The 18,781-nt window shown below is 36.3% G+C and overlaps 1 protein-coding gene across 3 annotated transcripts in view; it reads left to right on the top strand.

The window, feature by feature from the left end:
• Positions 1-17,837, top strand: part of NADK2 (NAD kinase 2, mitochondrial) — a 45,696-nt gene extending 27,859 nt beyond the window's left edge. For 2 of the 3 annotated variants that reach the window (XM_045079471.1, XM_004738010.3), the window contains exons 8-13: positions 632-697; positions 2,015-2,110; positions 10,858-10,913; positions 11,042-11,095; positions 13,281-13,404; positions 15,724-17,837. In XM_045079471.1, the coding sequence (XP_044935406.1) occupies positions 632-697; positions 2,015-2,110; positions 10,858-10,913; positions 11,042-11,095; positions 13,281-13,404; positions 15,724-15,862 (535 nt within the window). In that variant the 3' untranslated portion in view covers positions 15,863-17,837. The remainder of the gene's footprint in view (positions 1-631; positions 698-2,014; positions 2,111-10,857; positions 10,914-11,041; positions 11,096-13,280; positions 13,405-15,723) is intronic. The other variant, XM_045079472.1, reaches the window with a different exon arrangement.
• The last annotated feature ends 944 nt before the right edge of the window (positions 17,838-18,781 follow it).

The following is an 18,781-nucleotide window of genomic DNA, read 5'->3' as shown; positions in this document are numbered from 1 at the left end:
ACTGGGATCGATTAACAGACTTCTGGGAATTGAGTGAAGTCCCACTAGATTTGGGATTGAATGTTTTTCTTGTGGCAGCGGTGATTTGGTTGGTTTATCTCCTAAATGTCTGATGCTGCTGCTTTTTGTGTTGAGCCTCACCTTGTTTCCTTACTAAGATGAGGACCGCAGTGGGTTCGCTTCTGATGCTCTTGGGAAAGTTTTCACTCTAGGAGGTATTAGAACTTATTTTTAAGGAATCTGTGACCGAGACCCTTAGGCAGAAAGGCAATGGATACTTACTGGATACCGGCTTTGCGTCCGGCTTTGTGCATATTGTACATATTACGTTACACACGCATAGCAGCCCTGTGAGAAGGGTAGCTCTGTGCATCAGTGAAGAAGTTGAGATTTGGAGAGTTCACATAACTTGCACACGGTCCTATCATTAGTTAGCCTCAGAACTGTCATGTGTACCCAGTATTTCTGGTTCTAGATCCTGTATTGAGGCTTCACTTTGCCTTGAAAACTTAAGGGCTTTGCTTGGAAAATATGAAGTGCAGCAATATTATTCCTGCCTCATTTATAATGTTCTTAGATTTAAGAACATTTTAAAGGCCCAATTTTTTTTTTCTTTTCTATTCTAACCTAGAATGTCTTATTCTTGGGCTGTAGCAGTGGACAATTTAAGAAGAAGTATACCCACTCTAAAGGGACTGTGAGTTTTATTGCTGCCTTAAAAAAATAATTTCCCTGAAACAAAAATTCTGAGTTGACTAATCTTGATAAACCTGCATGTGAGAATGACACTAAATTTGCTCATCGTTTTGGGCTCAACACCCCTCACCGGACTCTACTTTTCTTCCTCTCCACCTGTTTCTCTTCTGTCCCCACTTACCTCTAATCTCATTTCTTTTTACGTGATTCTGGCATAATAGCAGCCATTTCTATAGATTTGACTAGCTTGTCTGAATGTAATAGGCTCCTAATATGCCTAAAATTCCTAATTTTCTAGGAAGACATAACAAAGCTATGAAATAGATTAAATGTGAATGTAAGGCCTGCTGTCTTTTATGAAGAATGGTGACTTCAGAGAAAACATGAAAAGTAGTTGTGCCATGTGAAACCTTTGCAGATTGAGTTTGGTAGGAGAATTGAGGATTAAAATAAGAGATACATTATCCATTGAGTGTTAGTGTTTGCAGGCATATCTAATAATTGTCATTATTGGAAAAGCTGGATTAAGAGTTTAACTTTTTCATTTGCTGGACAAAAATAACCCATTGTTTATCAATGACACCATTATTTAAGATAAAGTTTTATAAAATAGGCTTTTACATGTCTTAAGATTTTTTGAATAATTGCAATTTAGATGTTCAAGTTAAAGAAGTGTCATTTTTGCTGGTGTCAGAAAAACCCATTTGATTTCATATTTCTGAAATACTCGAAGAGATAGAAATCTTTAAAGAAATTACAGTTCTAGTTTATTCCTAGTTTTGTCCACCAATGCAGTACTGGTTGAGAATTTTCTTTAGAACTTTGTCTCTCCTAGCTTATTCTCAATTCAAAAGGCACGTTAGTATACAACTTTAACCCAAGTTGAGCAGAAACTTTTGGCAGCTTGAAGGGTTAGATACAGACTTAGGGTGATCAAGGACTGAATTAGCTACCAAGAATGAAACTCACCTAAAAAAATGGCATTTCCTTTTTGAATTCTGAAATAAGACTCTGCATGTGTTAGATTCTATAAAAACTGTAGAAGCTATGGTAGGTAAAAATTTACCAGGAGCCCTTGTTTGAAATGTTAAAATATTGATAGAAACCATATGGATCAGAGAGGGATGGAAATATGCAGATTTTTTTTAACTTTTTCACTTAATCGGTATTAGTATCATGGTGTGTGTGCCTACTAAGTCAGGTATGTCTAAGTCAAGCTGGCCCACTTACATTTCATTAGTTCTGGAAAAATGATGTTTGTCTTATTTACTGTGAGCCATAAGTTCAGCAAATCCAGTTTTATATTCTCAATTCATAGGGCTTCCTACTATGAGATTTCAGTTGATGATGGTCCATGGGAAAAACAGAAGAGTTCAGGGCTCAATTTGTGTACTGGAACAGGATCAAAGGCCTGGTGAGTAACTTGGTATGTTGCTTATTGACTTTTGTGAAATATTTTAAGTAATTTACTCAAGGCTGCACATCGGTGCATCTAAAGCTTCTAATACTCAAAAGGTAGCCTGGGGGTGTTATGTTGTTTGGCTCACTTTCTGCTTGTCTCATCAATTGGGTCCAGAAGTCCTGCCTTGACTTCTTAGATTAGATCTGTAGGCTGGATTTGGTCATTATTTAGCCTGTTAGGTTTGTAAAGAGAAAAAAAGAAAATGAGAATGTTTTGGGGAACTGTAGGTTTTTGTTTTTAATGAAAAACATTTTAAATAATAAATGAAAACAAATACAGTAACAACAGCAAAATGTCCTGGAGGTTTGTGCAGCAAAGGCCTAACTGGAGATAACTTGGGCTCCTATATCTTCTTTACCCTCTCACCTCTCTCTGGGTAATCCCTGCTGCTTCTTGGCTATATACATGCAGATGCCTCCCAGATTTTCAACCGTTTCCAGAGCACAAACTCCTATTCTAAAGTTACCTGCTAGAGGGGGTAATAGACCTTCAAATTCAACACATTCAAAACTTAACACATTATCTTCAGGTTTTTATTCCTGTGGTCCCTGTATTCCTAAATAGGATCACTGTTACCCTGAGTCCATGCTCTAGAGAAAAAGCATTACTCCCCCAATCCTTGCTCTTCGTTTTGAGTCTCCCTGGTCTCCCCCTTACACATCGCAGCCTCTGAATCCTGCTTGTCACACTTCTGAAGTCCTTGCCCCTCTTTTTCAATTTCTCCTGCTATTTCTTTGGTTCAGGCCTCCTAACTTTTTAGTGAATATTCTTTGTGCCTCACCCTTTGTCCTCCAGGCTGTCATCCATACTGCTAACAGAGTAGTATTTCTAAAATGTAGAAAAATTTGGCTGTATCCCTTCTGTGCTGTAAAAGTTTCATTTACTTCTGGCTGTGTTCAGATTATTCAGTCTGTATGTCAGACCCTTTAAATATGACCTAAGGAACCTTCGCAGCCTAATGCTGTCCTGCCCTCATCCGCCAGCACGCTGGACACTCTGCAGGCTACTTGTGATGCTCGGCACAACCTGCTCGCTCAGGCTTTTTGTGTTTGCTCAGTGCAGCTTCTTCCTGCATTGAATGCCTGAACGTTCTCCACTTCCCATCCCCCGGCTGAAAAATCCAGTCTTCAGACGTCACTCTGTGTAGGAAATCTCTACTAGAATCTAGTTCATCAGCATAATGAACTGTCTTTTGGTGCATTGCTTCCACTTTTTCCTCCTAGCACTATTATAGCACTTACTACATTCTTCTCTGCCCAGCTGACACCCAGCTGGTTCAAGCAACAGGAGGCATTGGGAATGGTGACTTGTGGTTTTGTGTTATGTATGTGTGTGTGTATTTTTCCCCCTCCCTTAATTTTTTGTGTGTATAGCCTAGTACCTAATACATATTCACTCATTTTTTTTTAAATGACTACATGTTCACAAATACAGCAGAAAACCGTACTTATTAAACTGATTTTAAGTTTGGATAGTTTAAAATGGAGTAATGCTTTTTCAGCATTACTTTTTATTTTTTTTTTTTTAAGATTTTATTTATTTATTTGACAGAGATTACAAGTAGGCAGAGAGGCAGGCAGAGAGGAGGAAGCAGGCTCCCCGCAGAGTAGAGAGCCTGATGTGGGGCTCGATCCCAGGACCCTGAGATCATGACCTGAGCCGAAGGCAGCGGCTTAACCCACTGAGCCACCCAGGCGCCCCTCAGCATTACTTTTTATTAAAAACTTTTTATGGTGGAAAAATTTGAGTAGACCAAATAGTATAATCAATATCCATGTACCCATTAGCCAGTTTCAATAATTATTAACACATGCCAATCGTTTACTCTGTTCCCCTGATGTCTCCTTTTGTCTTATATTATTTGGAGTTAATTTTCAGATACCATATTCATTCATAAGTACTTCATAACTTCACATCTTTTAAAAAGAAATCCTCATCTTTGTCAAATAAATTAACCTTTGGAAATGAGAAGTGCTATTTAAAGATTGGATAAGATCTTATTTTCCTGAGGGTTAGTGAGAACTGTATTTCTTTTTTTTTTTTTTAAGATTCTATTTATTTGTCAGAGAGAGAGAGAGAGCGAGTGCATAAGCAGGCAGAGTGGCAGGCAGAGGTGGAGAGAGAAGCAGGCTCCCCACCGAGCAAGGAGCCGGTTGCGGGATTTGATCCCAGGACCCCGGGATCATGAACTGAGCCAAAGGCAGTGGTTTAACTGACTGAGCCACCCAGCTGTCCCGACAACTATATTTTTAAAATGATGATTTTTTTTTTGTAATTTTATTTCTTTCCATGTTTCAAGATTCATTGTTTATGTACCAAACCTAGTGCTCCATGCAGTATGTGCCCTCCTTAATACCCACCTCCAGGCTCACCCAACCCCCCACTCCCCTCCTCTCCAAAACCCTCAGTTTTTCTGAGTCCACAGTCTCTCATGGTTTGTCTCCCCCCTCTGATTTCCTCCAACCTAACTTCTCTCCATCTCCCCATGTCCTCCATGTTATTCCTTATGCTCCACCAGTAAGTGAAACCATGATAATTGACTCTCTCTGCTTGACTTATTTCACTCAGCATAATCTCCTCCATTCCCGTCCATGTTGATATAAAGTTGGGTATTTATCCTTTCTGATGGAGTCATAATACTCCATTGTATATATGGACTATATCTTCTTTATCCATTCGTCTGTTGAAGAGCATCTTGGCTCTTTCCATAGTTTGACGATTGTGGTCATTGCTGCTATGAACATTGGGGTACAGATGGCTCTTTTCACTACATCTGTATCTTTGGGGTAAATATCCAGTAGTGCAACTGCAGGGTCATAGGGTAGCTCTATTTTTAATTTCTTAAGGAATTTCCACACTATTCTCCAAAGTATCTGTACCAACTTGCATCCTCACCAACAGTATAAGAGAATTCTCCTTTCCAACAGTTGTTGAATACTGTCTTGTTAATTTTGGCTATTCTAACTGGTGTAAGGTGGTATCTCAATGTGTTGGGTTTTTTTTTTTTTTTTTTTTAAGATCTTATTTATTTATTTATTTGACAGACAGAGATCACAAGCAGGCAGAGAGGCAGGCAGAGAGAGAGGAGGAAGCAGGCTCCCTGCGGAGCTGAGAGCCTGATGCAGGGCTTGATCCCAGGACCCTGGGATCATGACCTGAGCCGAAGGCAGAGGCTTTAACCCACTGAGCCACCCAGGTGCCCCTCAATGTGGTTTTGATTTGAATCTCCCTGATGGCTAATGATGATAAACATTTTTTCATGTGTCTGTTAGCCATTTGTATGTCTTCTTTGGAGAAGTGTCTGTTCACATCTCTTGCCCGTTTTTTGACGTGATTATCTGTTTTGTGTGTGTTGAGTTTGAGTTCTTTATAGCTCTTGGATATCAGCTCTTTGTCTATATTGTCATTTGCAAATATCTTCTCCCATTCCATGGGTTGCCTCTTTGTTTTATGGTCTGTTTTCTTTGCTGTGCAGAAGCTTTTGATTTTGATGAAGTCCCAAAAGTTCATTTTTATTTTTGTTCCTTTGCCTTTGGAGAAGTGTCTTGAAAGAAGTTTCTGTGGCCCATGTCGAAGAGGTTACTGCCTATGTTCTCCTCTAGGATTTTGATAGATTCCTGTGTCACGTTGAAGTCTTTTGTCCATTTCAAGTTTATCTTTGTGTATGGTGTAAGAGAATGGAAACTCGACCATTTTCTTACACCATACACAAAGATGTATGACTAAGATGACTTTTTATCAATAATTGTTTGAAAAAATAAATTTAATAATCTGTTATAAAATTATTGTGTAACCCTCTCATAAAATGAAAACATCACAGTTAACTGCTTTAATTTATCATAACATCTTTTCTGCTCACTGCGATGTGTTACTTGTTGAAAACTGTATTGAGGATCAGAAATGGTTTCTTAGATCCTTCTCCTTCTCTTCTTCTGGTATTCTGATTCCCCCACCCCACCCTCAAAGTGGGCAAAGTGGTATAATTGAAAAGAGCACTAGCCTGGATGTTAGAGCCCGGGCTAAACCACTAACTAGCTTTGTGATCTTGTACAAGTTTCCTTTTCGGCAAAGTGAGGGGAAATGGAACAGATAATATAAGATTACTTTAGCTGTGAAGTGTATAAACCTGGCGATTCACAGACCTGTACCCCTGGGGCTAATAATACATTATATGTTTATTAAAAAATTTGAAAAATTATAAAAAAATAAGATAAAGTAATCTTCTGATTCTGTAGGTTCTGTTGTATGGATTATAATTACAAGCTCTTAGTCATTTTGCTTCTGCTACTCTGCATACACTGTACTAGGCGCTTTTTATACATTGATAATATTCTTACAGAAATCCTGCAAGAAGGTAGTTGTATCCCTGTTTTATAAAGGTAGAAAATGAAGCTTTGCAAGGATAAATAATTAGGGGGAGGTCACAATTAGTGTCAGAAACTGGATACAAGCACAGGTGTGTTTGGCTGTAAAACAGGTGTGTTTGGCCCTTTTGACCGCCAGCTTTAAATGCAGAGGGGGAGCAGTCTGTACAATTCCTGCAATTCAAAGATGTGTCAGTAGGTTTTTTGAAGAATTATCAAGGTAAACTTGCTAATCTTAGTGAAATAGTGGTTATGCTAAGGCAGGGAATTGGCTTTGGCTTTTGCTTTGGAGTGTGTGTCTATGTCTGTGTGATTTTGATAGTTTTGGTTTTCAACTTTTTAGTAGTAAGAAGAGCATAAAGAATAAGAGCCACTAGGCTTGTAAAACAGTCCTGCCCTCCACTCCCACACGCCTGCCAGCTGAGTCCTGAGTTGATGTTGGACATGAGTATGGCTTAAATTAGGATTTCCATCTTTTCCATGTTGCTTGTTAAAGTCTCCTGTGGTCTCCAGTGTTGTGTCTCTGTCTAGAAGTCTCTGTCCCTAACTGTATCCTGTCCCTGCCACCTCAGTCACTCAGCCTCTTCTCTCTTCGACCCTACATAGCTTGCTGGCTTCTAACATCTTCTGCCTTATTCCCTCTTATTACGGATCATTCTTTTGCTGTGATTGCATTTCCCATTCGTCTGTTGTCCTTGTTCTCTTCAGAAGATTGTGGTGGGGAGGTGGAGAAGAGAAGCCTGGGGGCCAGAAGAGCTGAGAGAAAGGTGTATGTCTATCAAACTGCCGTTTCTTTCTTTTCCTTTTTCTTATTTTTTTTTTTTGCTCATTTTTCTCTTTTTTTAATTTTTAAAAAATTTTATTTTTTAAATCTCTTTTCAGTGTTCCAGAATTCATTGTTTATGCACCACACCCAGTGCTCCATGCAATACATGCCCTTCTTAATACCCACCACCAGGCTCACCCGCCCCCCCCCACCCTCCCCTCCAAAACCCGCAGTTTCTCAGAGTCCGCAGTCTCTCATGGTTCATCTCCCCACTCCAATTTCCCCCAACTCACTTCTTCGCTCCATCTCCCCACGTCCTCTGTGTTACTCCTTATGCTCCGCAAATAAGCGAAACTGCCATTTCTAAGTTTTGTCTTGAGCTTACATATATTATTTAAATCTTCGAAAACACTTTGGAAGTAAGTGATTTTATTTTTCTTAATAGAGTATTATTAAAGTCTCAGGAGTTTCCCAAAGCCATGTGGCTAATAAATGGTGAAGACAGATTTAAGTTCTGGACTTAACTCTAAACCGTAGACCTTAGGGATCACTGGAAAGAAAGGAATAGGATAGCCTATTTCTTTTACTCTTTCAATTCTTGATATGGAGATAGAAGTTTTCCTATGTGACCTCTCAGTCCTTGCTTTGACTATGAAACGTGGAAATGTGTAACTTTGGATAAGATAATTATCGGTACTGATAGCCCCCCAATCTCAGTGACTTAACAAAATAGCAGTTTGTATCTTATTCTTAAAAAGTCCAGGTGGGTCTTTAGTTGGGAGGCGGATCTGTAAGTGGTGACTCAGGGATCCAGGCTCCTTCTATCATGTGGCTCAACCGTCTTTTAAACATGACTGCTTAAATCCCCTCTACTTACATATATCAAGCCAGAGAAGGAGGAAAAACTTGGAGGATCACCTATGGGAGACTTACAGGACACAGGCTTAGACATGTGCGTGACTTCCATTCTCATTCCTGTAGCTAGAACTCTGTCACATGGCTTTATGACAAGAAAGGATGGAGAAGATGGCCTGTCTATGCGCATGCACACACACACCCACACACAGTATGTGCGCATGCACACACAAAGCAAGTGGGGATTAGCTATCCCATTTTGCATTTCTAAAAATTCCTCCACAGGACAGAGGAGGTAAGGGTTATGTTGCATAGCAGATTGTCTCTGAATTGTCTCATGGTCATCTCTGTCCTTTTCCTAGTGTGGACTTAGCTACATTCACTGGGAGAAGTACTACAGAGTTCGATCACATGCCTTTCTGTTGGTTTTTAGGACTATTGCCAATCCCCCTCCTCCATACATTCTGTCATGGCCAATTTAAGGATGAACTTAAGTGAGGAGAGAAAGCTTTACTGGCTTAAGAAGATAAGAGATTCAATTTGTCTTTCAGTTGGATTATCTTTAATGGAAGTTGTGTGTGATTTGGGAATGTTTAGAATGTTGAAAGTTGTAGACCTAAGAAAAAAGTCGTGATGGGCTAGCTAAGACCTCCTTAAGCATATAGTTTGTCTTTGATGTAGAATATAAACCACTCCTAAAGGGAGAGTGAACTGGCTGAGATCCAGTTTGCAACCATAGGAAATTCCTCTTAATTTAATCCCTATTCAGAGGACTTAGTTAGGGTTGTCTTGTGGTATCCTGAATAAGTCTTAGTTCTAGGACTGTTAGATCAAGTCATAGGAGACTTTTGTTCTCTTAAGTCTTAACATCAATATTTTAATTCAGTGGAACCCTAATAAGTATAGCTCATTTTATGTGACTTCTTAATTTAAAATAGAGTTCTAAAACCGTATCTTCCAATAATGTGAATATTCAGAAGAATTAGGATATAACTCATGTACATCTTTTTCATTTGGTATTTTCATTCAGTATTGAGTTCTTGCCATGAGCCAGGTGGTGCCACAGATGCCTGGCCCTGTAGTGTGTGGCAGTAATTCTAATGAGATAGATATGGCATCTCATACTAAACAATGAGTCAGGATACCTAAAGTATTTTGCTTCATGCCACATAGTTAAGTATGAGCAAGAATGGGCTTAGTGTGGTTGCAGTAGGAAATTGGAGTAGATAATGGTGAAAAATAGAATAGGCAATGGCTAGATCTGAGATTGTTTTTTTTAGCATAGGTATGTGGACTGTGAGTGACCCCAAATTTTTAATATAAAAATTTGTGTATCTGCATTGTTAAGAGAATGCCCACAATGTTACCACATTTCTCAAAATGTGAAGGGTATAGAGTTAGAAGGGTATGCAAGAGTATCTGTTACTTGCCCTCCTCAAAAAAGGTTAAGAATCACTGAATTACGTTGAGAGTGTGTGGGTCATTGAGTTATCTACTGAAGCTATGTGAGAAGAATTGTGAGGCAGCAGCAGAATTCTAAATCACTGGAAAGAATGAAAAAAACAAAACAACAACAACAACAAAAAACCTTCCATAACCATCTTTGTAGACCCAAGGACAGAGCTACTTTTAAAAGTGATTCATGGGGGCACCTGGGTGGCACATTTGGTTAAGAGGCTGCCTTTGGCTCAGGTCATGATCCCAGGGTCCTGGGATCAAGCCCCACATGGGGCTCCCTGCTCAACAGGGAGCCAGCTTCTTCCTCTCCCTCAGCCTGCTGCTCCACCTGCTTGTGCTCTCTATCTCTCCCTCTCACTGTCAAATAAATAAATCTTCAAGAAAAAAAAAGTGATTCATGTTTGTGTTAATATTTGTTCTTAAGTGGTTAAGCAAGGCATCACACAGTAAAAATTTCTCATCTTTTCTGTTTTGTAATTTAAAGAGATATTTGCACATTAAAAATGTTAAATAGTATAAAAGGGTATCAAATGAAAAGCTAGTCTTTCATTTCATATCTCTATTACTAATCTCCAGACACAACCATCCCATATGTATATATATGTGTGTGTGTGTGTGTATACACATTTTATTGTATATGTTACTTCCCTGTTTATTTATATATACTATATAATGCCTTTGGCTTTTAACTTAACATATCCATTATCTGTCAGCACATTCAGTTCTATTTTATTCTTTTTAATATCTACATAGTAACATTTAATCTATTTCCTATGGATATAAGTTGTTTTGCTATTATAAACAATGCTTCAGTAAATAATCTTGTACATGTCTTTGTGTATTATAGATGCAAGTGTATTTTAGGATAAATTAGTAGATTGAAGAATATGTTCATTTTAAAATTTTAATAACACAGAATTGCCCTCCAACTGCAACTTCCATAAGCCCATCAGTATATGAGAATGTTTCTCTGATATCTATGCCAATATATTATCAGTCTTTAATTTGTATTTCCTTAGTAGGAGTAAAATTGAACACTTTTTCATATAGACCTGTAACTGTTTGTCATATAACTGTTTTCATATAGGCCTGTAAATGTACTTTGCCCACTTTTTAAAACTGGGTGAAGTGGCTATTATCTTTTGGCTGTTTTTTTTTTCCTTGATAATTCTAAGAGTTTTTTATATATTAGGGAGATAATTTCTTTTTCATTTTTAGTTTGTTTGTAGAATTAAAGAACTTATGTTTGTTTCTAGGTCATTCAATATTAACAGGGTTGCAACTCAGGCTGTGGAAGATGTTTTAAATATTGGTGAGTACCATAATAGCTATTATGTTATAATTATATGCTATATAATATGTATATATTATTATGTTAGCTGTTATATGACACACAATATTTAATCAAGGTATTTATTTCCCCCTTTCCTTTTTCAACAGCAAAACGACAAGGGAATTTAAGTCTTCCATTGAACAGAGAATTGGTAGAGAAAGGTCAGTGACTAATGATCATAATTACTAACAGTTTCATTTAAGTTCTACATCGATCTTGAGGATGTTATTGTGAAGTTAACTTGTCTAATTAGCAAAGCATAGTACTTTTTTGACTCAGTCTCTTGATATAATATCCCCTTACATATATTTAAGCAATAAAAAGTTTTCAGCTGGACTTTTTATATATTATATTTTTGTGAACTATGAAATATATAACCTTTATGTCAAAACACATGGTTTTGACATGTAGTGTAGTTAACACTACGACTATATCCTGGGGGATAGGAAAATATGGAAAAATATAGATCAGCAAATGGGAAATGTTTACCTAACTTCAGTATGCCATTAATACCCTGTGAATGAAATGAAATTCCCTGAGCTGTGAATGCTTTATCTTCACATTCACTAAAATATTCTCCTTAACTTTTGACTACTTACTCCTGCCAGTTGCTTCAGGGTTCCCTTGAGAGAACTAGCTCTGTTGGGAAAGAATACTACTGATCAGGGAGTTTGACCACCTGGGGTCCAATCGCAGACCAGTCACTCACTGAAAATATGAGCAAGACTGATTCCATTCCTCTGCTTCCTGGACTGTAAGATGAGGAAGTGGAAGTAGATTGGTAATGAATGCATAGGGATTCTTCAACTTTATTCTTAAAAATTTTTTTCTATATATTTAAATTCTTAAATTAGAAAACATGTTCCTTTGATTTGCATATGAAATTAACTCACTAAAGTCCCAACTCATCTATCAGGAACATTTTTGTACAGACTTCCCGCTAAAGCTCTCCTTTCTATTTCTAACTGAAGAGTATCCTGAGATTTCAAAGTCAATTATATTTTTAAAAACTCCAAACTTTTTCATAGTGAATCTACTTATATATTTAATAGTGTCAGTTCGCTTATGTGAATATTTTGGATTTCCAGGTAAGACTTCCTTTGTTGAGGAAGATGCTTGGCCTGTAATAGTTTGAAAAAACAGGACTAAATCTCTAAAGTCCATTTCAGCTCTCTAAAGTGGACTTTCTCCCTATTGGAGACTAAAAAGATTAACATTAAGTATGTGTCAAAGAAAGGAAAATTAGGCATTTATAGTAATGATTCATTATATAATTTAACTTAAAACATAATTATTTAAAACAACTGAAACATATCAGGCATGTAAATTTAAGGGTATATGTAAAATACAGTGATTTTTTTTTTTTCTTGCTCTATTGAGTGAATGTTACAACTTTGAAAATTTGACTGTTCTTTAGAAGCAATAGTGAAAGCATGTGGTGCAGTCACTATTACAGACATTTCTGGAATTAACTTCTTTTGGAGCTAGTACTTTTTTTTTTTTCCTAAAGTTCTCTCTGTGCCTAACATGGGGCTTGACCTCACACCCCCGAGATCAGGAATTGCATGCTCTAGTGACTGCAGCCAGCTAGGCCCCCCTGGAGCTAGGACACTGTGTGTGTGTCTGTCTCTCTCTCCAGAAAAGTACATTTTTATTTCTGATATATTATTTTCAAAGAGCCAAATAATTTAAGTGAAATTTTAGTAAATAAGCTAGATTGTCTGACAGTCTTATGATTTGTTTTAATGTGGTGTTCAAGTAAACATTCTTACAAGCCTGATTTCTTTGTACAGTTGTTTTTAACCAATTTGTGCTTTGCCTGTCAACTTTGATATGCCCCTTGGTTATGAAAATCAGGTCTCAGAGATTTCTAAAAATATCTTTGAGTAATCGCAGTTTCATTAGAGAAAGCATATTTTGCCTGTTATTGTTTAAGACTGCATTTTACATCAAGACAATTAACTTATGAACACTTTGACATGGTATTTTGGAAGGGAACTTGGCAAGGGAACTGTTGGAGCCCAAGTTCCATTTGAGTGCCTCAAGCTAGTTCCTTCTGTTTAATTACTGGTTTTGTAGCCCACCCCAGTACATCTATTTCTGCTATATTGTGGTTGATACAGGCTTTGATGGCCTAGTCTTGGAACCCAGTCCTCATTTATAAGGTGGGTTTTTTTCTTTCGTTTTGTTTTGTTTTAATGGAATGTATTGTGAGTTCCAAGAAACTTTGTGCCAAACAGAGTTGCTTTTAAGTTGGGAAGAGGAGATGGCATTCGTTTTTCATTTTGCACTTCTCAGAAGTGACCATCTTGCATTGACTCTGCTATTACATTTTTTTCTTCATAGTAACAAATGAATATAATGAATCGCTGCTCTTCAGTCCAGAAGAACCAAAAATACTTTTCAGTATTCGAGAACCAATAGCAAACAGAGTTTTCTCCAGCAGTCGTCAGCGCTGTTTCTCCTCAAAGTAAGCTTCCAAAGGATGACTTGTGACAGTGCTTTCACTTCTTGTAATTATAAAGGACTCTTGGTTTTAAAGTATTCATTTTGATGAAATCCACTCATTCAAACTTAATCTGGTAGGAAAGGTATAGAACTTGTGGAGCTAATGAGGTGTCATGCTATATACCCTGGTGAGAATGGTATTTTCCTTTCTAACATACTTACAGTTTCTCTAAAATGGTACAGTAAATAGAAGGATCATGAATATTTAATTGGGTGATGTGGATTTAATATATTAAGACATACAAGATCAAATCACTTTTTCTGGAAAGCAACTTTTTTTTATATGCTATGGGATAAAAAGCAAGATATAAACATTCATATAAAACCTCAGTTGTGTAGCAATAAACTTTTAGAGTAGGACTCCTTTCTGTCACCTTTTCCCTAAAACTAACCCCTCCCTATTCCACATCTAGCAGGTTTGATTTTTTTTGAAGGGTGGATATAAAAAAATACATAATTTATTTTGTAAACGTTGTCCAATTTTCTGGAAAAAAAAAAAAAACTAAATGTCATCTGTCTCCTGTCAGGCAAAAAATGGTTTAAGTTTGAATTGCTGCTTATGCAGTGTACACACTCTTTTTAAAAAAATACTGTTGATTTTTTTCTAGGAAAAACAAGGAAACTCATTTTACTCCTTTGAAAGTTAATTTTGATTACTCAATAAATCTGTACTCAGTTTAGGTGATACTACAAAGACATTTAAATTTTTGCTCATGTAAACAGAATAAGCTTCATGACTTTAGCAGTTGGGCAGTATTTTTTAAACATGTCATATAAAGCACTTAGCAACAAAAGATTGGAAAATTGAACTATATTAGAATTAAGAACTTCTGTTAATCAAGACAACATTAAGGGGAAAAAAAGGCAAGCCACAGAGTGAGGTATTTGCAATACCTATATCCAGCAATGGACTTATATCCAAAGTATTGTAAAAATTCCTACAACTCAACAAGAAAAGTCAGCTCAGTAGAAAAATTGCCAAAGTTCTGGACAAGCATTTTACAGAAGGTATCTGAATGGTTACGTGTATGAAAAACATCCTCGAACTTACTATTCTTGTGGGAAATGCAAATTTCCCCACCAGAACTGTAGATACACAAATGTCTGTAACAAAAGATGCTCAAGAATATGCACAGCAGGGCACCTGGATGGCCCAGTCAGTTAAGAGGCTGCCTTCAGCTCAGGTCATGATCCCAGGGTTCTGGGATTGAGCCCCACATTGGGCTCCCTGCTCAGAGGGCAGCCTGCTTCTCCTTCTCCCTCTGCTTGTTGCTCCCCCTGCTTGTGTTCCCCCTCTCTCTTTGTCAAATAATAAGTAAAATCTTAAAAATAATAATAAAATAAAATAAATTTTATGAATATACACAGCAGCACTGCTTCCAGTAGTAAAAACTCAGGTGTTGGTGAATAGAAGAAGGCCATAAATTTTGGTATTTTCATACAATGGAAGTATTTTCATATAGCAATGAAATGAATACACCAATACTACTGTTAATAACCATGGGTAAGTTTCACAAGCATACTATTAAGGAAAAGAAAGCTACACATAAGCAGACCTATTGTATTCTTCCATTTATATAAAGTTTAAGAACAAACAGCTATGACTGTGATGGTGACTGACATTAGAATAGTGCATGTGGGGGTGCCTGAGTGGCTCAGTGGGTTAAAGCCTTTGCCTTTGGCTCAAGTCATGATCCCAGGGTCCTGGGATCAAGCCCCGCATTGTGCTCTCTGCTCAGCGGGGAGCCTGTTTCCTCCTCTCTCTCTGCTTGCCTCTCTGTCTACTTGTGATCTCTGAGTGTCAAATAAATAAATAAAATCTTTAAAAAAAAATAGTGCATGTGTAGCGAGGAGGGGGCTTCTGGGGAACTGGGGCACACTTGAGTCCTGATTTGGGTGAGGAATGACTACACAAATGTGTTCATTGAGCTGTACACTACAAATTTGTGCCTCTTCATGTGTTAAACTATGAAAACAGTTACATTCTTGCTCAATATTAGCACTTGTAATAGCTCAACATTTTTTTGTATGAAAAAAGCCTGTGAGTTCCATCAAGTCTGGACTTGTTCTCTCATAGCTATCTGGGTGAATGGAGGTATCCTGAATATTAGATTTTGGTAATGTATCCATACATATTACTCTCTCAAACCAAAGAACAACTTGATTTTGAAAATCAAGGCCAAATGATCTACCAGTTTCAAAAAATATTAAGAGTTTTAAAGAAACCATAATTAAAGGTTAAGACAACTTAGTATTTAATGAGATGTTTCTTTCTTCCCAGGGTGTGTGTTCGTTCTCGTTGTTGGGATGCCTGCATGGTTGTAGATGGAGGTACTTCTTTTGAGTTTAATGATGGAGCAATTGCTTCAATGATGATAAATAAAGAAGATGAGCTTCGAACTGTGCTTCTAGAACAATGAAAGATTTCCTCAGATGACAAATTTTGATTACTGGGAAAATGCTTTCACTGCAGAAACAGACTACCATATTTTGGTTATTCTTGAGACTGGTTGGCCCTGGGCTTCAAAGGTGACCAAGAAAGTGAGATTTGCATTATTCTTCTTTTGAATTTGGATAGAAAAGTTTGTTCACTGTGTTAGAAAATGGATGGACTAAACAGATGAGAATTGATACCAGTGAAATTTCTATATTGCTTATAGTTGGTATCTAAGAGTACTGATAACCTTTTGAGAGAGGGTAGGCTCAAATAAAGGATTAAATGTTTAGGATTTGAAATTTCACTGTACAAGTTTTTTTTTCCCCTTCCCTTTCTAACTGCGGAATTGGTCAGACCAAACACATATCATTTGATTAGTGTATATTTTTTATAGTACCTAAAAATCAAGATTTTTAAAAAATTTTGATGGAGAAATTTGATAAATCCTGATATTGACCTAATTGAAGTAGGTAAATGTGTTTTTTATATATGCTTAGAATTTTCTAATTTCAGAGTAAAATATTGTTACAGCTCTCTACTGATTTAAGAAGTTCAAACAATCATTTTTGAAATTATTGGTTTTCATTTAATAATTGACTTTCAGGTTAATTTTGAGAGTGGTGGGTGAAAAAGTACATCTGGACAAATCATGATACTGTTATAAATATATTATCCAATAGCTATTTTAAGTCCTAGACTTTTCTTTTTTTTAATGCTTTTGAATCTTAATAAGTTCTTCCATATTTAAAACTCTAACATGGATTCAAATACTAAAAAGATGAGCTAATTAGACATATTAGTAGTTTGGTAAAACCTTTAAAAAATATCTAGTATTAGGAATAGTGTCAGAAAATGGGATTCTTCAATAAATATACAAAACACAAGTTTTGGAACTGCCTTACTTTTAATATCATGGTAGTTTTTACCTAGCCTCGTATTCCATGTTTCACAAATTAGCTTTGTGAAAGATAAAATGTTACGGCTTCCATTCCCCTCCCGCCCCATAAGAGTTCCTTTAGTTTGGGAAGAAATTATCTAATTCTTGATCTACTTATAAGCAATCCTAGAATTCTTATAAAACGCACCTATTGCTGCATCATGAGACAAATTTATTCAGAGTTGTATCTTTTTTTCATTTGCTGTTAAGAAGTTATATTCAACATTGAAATATTTATTGAACACATACCTTGTATTATGTACTGTGTCAGATGCTGGGTATACTACACTGATGAATGAAGAGTCTATCCTAATAGACTCCAAGAGTCTATCCTAATAGACTCTAATCTAATCCTAATAGAACTTGAGTCTTGTGAGCTCAAATTCTGTGAAAGCTAGGATGTATAATCAAATTGAGTGCTATTAGCTTTGCCAACATTTAACATGTTCTTGTCAAATTTTTAAATAAATGTTACACAAAGGTAACCTAGGTTTTGATGTATATCCAGAACAAGAATCTGTTTTTCTTTTCTAAGAGTATCTGCATAGACAGAGCAGTGTTTACATGATGCATAAAAACAAAAAATCAGTGTTTTCCTAGAGCTGGATCTAGTTTCTGGCTTGATTTAAAATGATTAACTGAAGAGAACACTTTATGGTATGGGATTTCAGTTCTTTATAAAAACTCTTCTAAGAGGTTTAAATACCTTCTTGACAAAAATTCCAGCTCCATCTTTATATCAAGCAAATCCGATTGTCCAAAATGGTACCGTAGATCTGTTAATATGTAACATATTAATAGGCAACCTACTCTGTAAAACTGTTCATCAGTCATGTTTTAAAGGTTTAAAAAACAGTTAATTTGCTTCCTTTGCACTGTAACTTCTAACATTTCTGCTATGTTGTGGGGATTTATTTGGAAGAGAAAAGAGGCAAAGTATATTACAGTAGAAGAAATGTTTTTATGAATGAGTTAACCTTTTAATGGCAACTGTATGTGAATAAACATAATTAAACTAGTATTATCTTTGTTTTTTAAACTACATTTATTTCTTACTCTTACAGCATCATTAGAAAGCCAGATTCTTCCAAAATGTTATGTTTCAGACCTTTTCCAGTGCTGTGCCCTGTTAGTTTCATTGACTGCTAATTTTTCACATAGAACTAGGGCTTATTAAAGTACCTACTATTTTTGACGTTTCACAGGTATTTATATTCATAGGCCTAGTAAATCAAATAATATTAAATGTTTTACTAGCCTTAAAATAAAGAATTTCCATTCATTATACTTTTAAGTATCAAACTACGTATAAAACCATTAGAACCAGTTAATACAAATTTTGTATCAAAGAGTCAATTGATGCACGTGGAACATTCTCAACAAAACAAGTCTCAACAAATTCAAAAAGTTCAAAATCCTACCATGCATCTTTTCTAACCATAAGTCAGTGAAATTACAAATCAACCACAAGAAAAAAAATCTGGAAAGACCAAAAATACATGGAGTTTAAATAACATGCCACTAAACAATGAATGAATCAACCAAAAAATCTTTGGGATGCAGCAAACAACTCTAAGGGAAGTTTCTAGCAAGAAAAAGCTCAAACAACCTAACTTTACCCTTAAAGGAACTAGGAAAAGAACAAACAAAACCCCAAACCACACAAGGAAGGAGATAATAAAATCAGAGCAGAAATAAATGATAAAGCAGTTTAAAAAAAAAAATACCAGGAGCTAGTTCTTTGAAAAGATCAACAAAATTTATAAATCTCTAGTCAGACTCCTCAAAAAAAAAAAAAAAAAAAAAAAAAGAAAAGGAGAAATAACAACCAATACTGCAGAAATACAATTAGAATATTATTAAAAATTATATGCCAACACATTGGACAACCTAGAAGAAATGGATAAATTCCTAGAAACATAGAAAATTTGAACAGACCAATTGCCAACAAAGAAATTGAATTAG

This window comes from Mustela putorius, unplaced genomic scaffold, assembly GCF_011764305.1.
Source record: "Mustela putorius furo isolate JIRA1106 unplaced genomic scaffold, ASM1176430v1.1 tig00000407_pilon_pilon_pilon, whole genome shotgun sequence".
Classification (NCBI taxonomy): Eukaryota; Metazoa; Chordata; class Mammalia; order Carnivora; family Mustelidae; genus Mustela; species Mustela putorius.
Note: the sequence above shows the minus strand (reverse complement) of the source record. Positions and strands in the feature narration are given on the sequence as shown.